Source organism: Corylus avellana, chromosome ca8 (assembly GCF_901000735.1).
Source record: "Corylus avellana chromosome ca8, CavTom2PMs-1.0".
Classification (NCBI taxonomy): Eukaryota; Viridiplantae; Streptophyta; class Magnoliopsida; order Fagales; family Betulaceae; genus Corylus; species Corylus avellana.
Window position 1 is genome coordinate 25,637,618 of NC_081548.1, and position 6,194 is coordinate 25,643,811.

At 37.9% G+C, this 6,194-nt stretch overlaps 2 protein-coding genes across 2 annotated transcripts; one reads left to right on the forward strand and one right to left on the reverse strand.

Moving 5' to 3' along the window:
• Nucleotides 1-1,538: 1,538 nt before the first annotated feature.
• LOC132189605 (uncharacterized) lies at nt 1,539-4,387 on the forward strand. Its single transcript, XM_059604352.1, has 7 exons — nt 1,539-1,859; nt 2,966-3,026; nt 3,118-3,212; nt 3,299-3,332; nt 3,502-3,556; nt 3,649-3,691; nt 4,126-4,387. The coding sequence occupies exons 1-7, from the start codon at nt 1,554-1,556 to the stop codon at nt 4,195-4,197; spliced, it is 666 nt and encodes a 221-aa protein (XP_059460335.1). The 5' UTR covers nt 1,539-1,553; the 3' UTR covers nt 4,198-4,387.
• A 458-nt stretch (nt 4,388-4,845) lies between these two features.
• Nucleotides 4,846-5,812, reverse strand: LOC132190126 (putative calcium-binding protein CML19). The gene has a single exon (XM_059605020.1). The coding sequence runs from the start codon at nt 5,574-5,576 to the stop codon at nt 4,971-4,973; it is 606 nt and encodes a 201-aa protein (XP_059461003.1). The 5' UTR covers nt 5,577-5,812; the 3' UTR covers nt 4,846-4,970.
• Nucleotides 5,813-6,194: the final 382 nt, after the last annotated feature.

Consider the following 6,194-nt stretch of genomic DNA (forward strand, 5'->3'; position numbering starts at 1 on the left):
AAAAAAAAAAAAAAAAAAAATCTAATTTTGTCTATCCCAAAACGGCGTCGTTTTTGGGCTAGGGATGGGTATTGTAGTTGTGGACAATTTCAGAATTTTAATTGGCTGATTGAGGATATAATGAGCATAAAAAGTCAAACCATTTGAGTTTAATATTGAAAATTATTATAGGGGTCCAAAGTGAGCAAATCAAAGTTCAGTAGTCCAAAGTAAATGATTTAAAGGTTAAGAGGGTCTTGTCAAATGGATTGAAAGTTTAGGGGCAAACAAAAGTTTCAATAAAAAAAAAAAAAAAAAAGTTAAGACAGTAACTAAGAAAGAAGAGATCTTTATCATTTTTTATTAATAGAACATCTCATTTTCAATATCTGTCTTGTGGTTTCAGTGGATAACAATGTGGAGTTGTGGTCTTGTGGACAGCTAGCATATGGGTGGGGGTTGTGGGCCGTATGGCACTGGCTTAATGCCTAGTAGGTAGTGGCTAATTAAATATTGCATTGTTAGATTTTTTTTTTTTTGTTTTAAATTGATCAAAAGATACACTTGCAATCTTGCATAAAGAGGTTCGTTGCAAAGTCAAAGTGGGTGTAGGTTTGTGGCTAAGTGAAAAAAAAAAAAAATAAATAAAATTGGGTTAGTCACGTTAGTGAGTGTGGGCCCTGTGGATCAGGCTAAAGATTAAAACTAACATTTGGCTTATCTTTATTATTACATCATTGTTTTGGCTTGACTCTCAGCATTATTGTTATTGGGGGCTTTAAGGGATCTTGTTAAGAGACATAGTTCACGCTCAAAGGTACCATTTTTCTTAAACCCTATAAATTGTACTTAGTTTACATTGCTAATAATTTATGATATTGTGTGTTTGTTATGCCATAGGATTAGGATTTTAAAGGAGCTTTTTCTGTCATGAAGCTTGTTAAAATTAGATTACGTACTAGAATGGAAGATGAGTTTCTTGCAGACCATTTAATAGTTTATATTGATAAATAAATTGCTAAGAATGTCACTTCAGATATGATAATTGATGAATTATATTCCATTAAAAGAAGATGCTAAGTTTTTTTTTTAAGTCTTTTTTTGTACATGTCTAGCAAAATAAAAAACTAGTTTGTGTATTCTGAAAGAAAAGTTATCTTGATTTCCTTGAAAATGATTTTATAGACATGTAACTTTTGTATGCATTAATGATTTATGACTTACTATAAAATTAAATTGAAGTCTTCTTCGCTTTTATTTTACATAAATACGCACATATATAGAAAAATTATAAGTATCAATATGTTTATATAAGTTTGTCCTCAAACTAAAAATTTTGGCTCCACCCCTAACAACAGTCCAGTTCGGATGGTGGCCAACAGTGGCATGAGCTAGGTGGTGGATGAGGGATCGGTGATGCGGTCACATTAACATTAACACTAATATATAATTGAAAAATGAAAATATGATTTTTCAGTATTAATTATGCTAAAAAAAAAAAAAACTAGTTGGAATCCCTGCAAGAAGCAAGGCCAACGTCAACTGTTGCAAACCACACGCTGACACGCACAATAATGTGCGGCAGAGGTGGAGCAAATGTATCGCTCTGGCTCCTTATAAGCCTGATGGTCGCACACCACATCTGGAACTTTGTTGGGCTTAGTTGGAATTGGGCGGGCTTAGAACCCATGCAAACCTCCTCAGTATTCTTAGCTGCGAAGCCTGCCTCGGCTCCGATTCGCGTGAGGTCGCTGTACACAAGTCGGACACCCAGCACCGCTAACGATCCGAATTCCATGGCAGCGGCTGCTCCTAAGTGGGCTCAGAAGACCATAACTCTGCCTCCCCAGAGGAGGGGCTGCCATCTCATCACCCCTAAGGTATTTTCCCCCACTCGATTCATCCCCCAATTATTCCTCGCAATTTCATATATGTTTCGCATAAATACTCCACCGGATGCTACTTGTTGTCTTGAAGGACGATGTAACTGCTACTTGGGATTGCGTTTCATTTTTATCTATGCGGAAATGAAATATTTTGTTTCAAGTTAGTAATTCCGGTGAGCAGTAAACACCCACTCAAACATACCCAGCCTTTCCCAACCAATCTCTCTTTATACATTTGGTTTTTCTGCTCTTCGGGGACCAGATTTCTGCATCAGTCGAACAGATTATGGTTTTTCTGTCCGTCAATAACCTATTTTGATATGTTTCAGCTGTTTAGAACTTGACTCATGTTGTTAATAATATTAACTTTAACATCCATGGACCTATTACATTTACTGTTCTGTGTTTCCTCGCCCTGGCAACTCCAAGATAACCAAAACAGCCTATCATCCCTTGTTGTAAAGTTTTATTGTTTGTCAGAATATAGAGATTTTCAAGTAAAATATTGTGTTGGATTCTACTCGATTTTCAGATTTTTAATAGACAACAGGTGAAAAACTCACTTCTTGTATATTTAAACGCATATTAGACACTCAGAATCCAAAGGGCAAATCATCTTGGTTAAAAGCATTAAGACGCTTCTCATAGCTACAGCTCAAATAGAGCACAGCACTCCAGAGGGAATCATAAATTACCAGTGCCATCATCCCACTCGAGCTGGATAATTATGAACCTTTCATTGTTGTAGGCCTACTATTATTCACCTGTGTAAGCATTAAAGGGCCACTTCACGGGTAGGAGTTGTGGCAACTGTCAACTTATTCTACTTCTTCATGTGAGAATAAGCTCTGGGCTTGAAATCATTTTACAAAGTATCTCCAATTATGAATATGATTATCTTTGTTGTATTGGTGGTATGGTTAATTTATCAAAAAAAATTTGGTGGCATGGTTAGTTTATATGAAGCAATGATCAAAGGCCACAACAGGGACTCATACCATGCAAAACAGTATGCACCTCCACTTGACAACAGCATATCTTATAGACTATTTTTTGTATTACTCTTATATTGATAACAATTGTTGTTTTTAAAATATCAGATAGTGAAGGAAATTGGGCAAGATCTGTCAGAGTTCAGGTGTGGCCTTGCCCATCTCTTCTGTAAGTGATATGAGATCGGTCTAATAATTTCTCCCTCATGTTCAATGTGGTTTTGTTTATTGGAATTCATCTTCTATTTTAAAAATTTTAGTGCAGCACACTAGTGCTTCTCTTACTATCAATGAGAATTATGACTCTGATGTTCGGGATGATACCGAGACATTCCTCAACAGGATAGTTCCAGAGGTTTGTTTGTCTGGTTTACTATTTCATATAGCAGCCTATGTCATCTAAGAAAAGATCTCATGTGGTATTTGGATATTTATTTTCAGGGAAGATCTGCGCCTTGGAAGCATACAATTGAAGGTTAGCATGCATTCATATGTTTGAATTAGGGTTAGGTTCTGATTTTTAATTCTATGGATACTCTGTCTTCTCTTACTTAAGGTTCTCATTTTTAGTTCTATGGATACTCCGTCTTCTCTTATATTCCCCTGTACACAAGGGTTGATGTTGAGTTGTGTACTTTCTGCAGGCCCGGATGACATGCCAGCACATATCAAATCGTCGATGTTTGGCTGCACGCTGACGTGCGATGATCTCATACTCATAGTTAGAACTGTTTATTTGCTCTGAAGTTTTATTATATTGTTCCTAATTAACTCGCTTCATTCTTGCGCAGGGTTCCAATTACAAATGGACAGCTTAACATGGGAACCTGGCAGGTATATAAAAGCAGCATAATGGTCAAATTTCCCTGAATAGTTTAACACTAGATAGATGGTTCTAATGGTGTCATGGCAGAATTAGGCATTTTTTTGGACCTAGTTGTGTAGGTCTTAACTTCATCAAGTGTATTAAATATCAATATAACAGGTCATGCTATAGTCTTTGGACTAACTGGCTTCTCCTCTCTCTCTCTCTCTCCTGAAGTAAACTAGAGTTGTAGGGTCATGTTTCAATCTGATTATCCTCACATATTTTTTTTTTTTTGAAAGAAATCCTCGCATCATTCATGCACATGTGCACACATATATGGTACATGTTTCGGGTCATGTCTATAGCGTCTCTATTGATCAGCTTCATAATCTGTTCAACTTTTGTCTGCTATACTGCTATTTCAGTGTGTGTTATAGTTCCTTCTGCTATTGTGCTTCAGGGGATATGGCTGTGTGAGCACCGCGACGACGCCACTCCGCGCAAAGTTGTGGTTACCCTCAATGGAATATAAGAGGCTCTAAGCTCCAGAGATTTCTGTTTCATTTAGTTTTATGTTTACGTAAACAACAATTAAGTAAAGTTGTGGTTACCCTCAATGGAATATAAGGCTCTAAACTCCAGAGATTTCTGTTTCATTTAGTTTTATGTGTACGTAAACAACAATGTACTTAATTGTGTAATCATGACCACATGTTTGTCTATCGTGTATTCGTGTTGGTAATGGGTTCTTAGTGCTGTGCCGTGTTAAAATTTTATAAGCAGTTTTCACTATTATATTCTGTCAGAACACTATTTTATACTAAAACTACAAATAACTCTAAAACACGTTAACAAGCAATATGTGTTGCCACTTGCCAGCGAGCAAGGTTTGGCATCCTGCCTACGTTGGGGGTGTATTATGTATAATCTGTTTTGCTCTTGTTGAATCCAGTGATTTCAATAGATTGCAGACCCTTACATCTGAAACTCATAAATAATGGAAGATTTATCTTTAAGGGCACCAGGCAGCCGGGATTTACTTTACTATATAATCATTATTCCAAATTTCCTTTGGTCGGACCTGAAGGTAGAAGATATTAGGATTTTCCGAATGATAATTTATTTTATCTTGGAGGAAATTAATAGTGCTGATATATAGATAGTACTTTCCATGAACAAATTGAATCTAAAATATGCTGAAATTTTTACAAGAGCATGGAAATCTTTCATTGACAAATATGGAATAAAATAATGACAACGGAAAAAGATTCCAAGCTAATGAGTAATGGGCAATGGGTATATGGATTAGCGCATCATACAGCTGAACTCTTCAAAGCTGAGAACGCCGTCTCCATTGAGATCAAACTTTCGAATCATGGCTTTACAATCTTCGATGGACTTGGAGTCGCCGAGTCGACTGAGCATCCTCTTCAAGCTGGTGGGGGTGATGCACCCGGACCCCTCCATCTCATACATCCCAAAAGCCAGTCTGAGCTCCTCATTCTTCTCCTCGTCTCTGCTTGCCTCCATTAGCTTCTGGAATTCCTCGAAGTCAAGCAGCCCATCCCCGTTCAAATCAGACGAGCTCACGGCTGCTTCTGCATCATCCATGGACAGTTTGCCCCCAGTAGTCCTCACGCAGCTTTCCAACTCGGCTGGAGATATTTTACCATCTCCATCTTCGTCAAAGTAATCGAACACCCTTTGGAGCTCGCTGCAGTGTTTGCTAATTGCCTCGGAATCAGTTGAAAGAGAAGGGTTTTCCCTCTTTCTTGGAGACAGTTTGCGCCGTAATCTTCCCAAAACTGACTTTGGAGAGGTTGAACTAGGCTTTTGATCATCCATTACAATTGAAGAAGAAGAAGAAGAAGACGCTGCATCGTGTTTAGCTTTCATGATGAAGCCTGGCATGTCGTTGCTAAAGCAAAGAACTCTCGACCGGGTTGTAGACCTGAACCTGAAATTGGTTGAATGTATATATATAAATATTTATAGGTTCGCTCTTTCACCTACTATAACAAGGAGTTGGAAGCACGAAGGGGAAAGGACTTGTATATATAGGGAGAGACTATAGCAAGTTGGAACACAAAAGGGAAAGGACGCGCCGATCGAGGATAAGTACAAATTTAATGATGTTGTGTTACAGACGTGGGAAGCTTTTATAAAGTTTCGGGTGGATATGGTTGGAAGAACGCGGTTTTTAGCTACCACGTATCGCGTATGCCCTGATTCTACCGACGGCCAATTGTTTATATAAAATTGCACTCTTCTGATAAGATTCAGAGTCGCAGCGCGTGACGGAAGTTTCCTGCTTTCAGAGGGGGATGATTCTTTTCCTTCTGGGCACTTCGGGAATTTTCCTTCTGGGCACTTCGGGAATTTTCTCTTTTGAACTTTCTAAACGCGCAAGTGCATACGTGGGGGGAGCCTTGTCATCAACCCAATTATAAGTGGAATTTTTTTTGCAAATTATTATTACTTTGATGTATACTGTATGTTTGGACTAAGAACGAGGAGAGATTCGAGAAA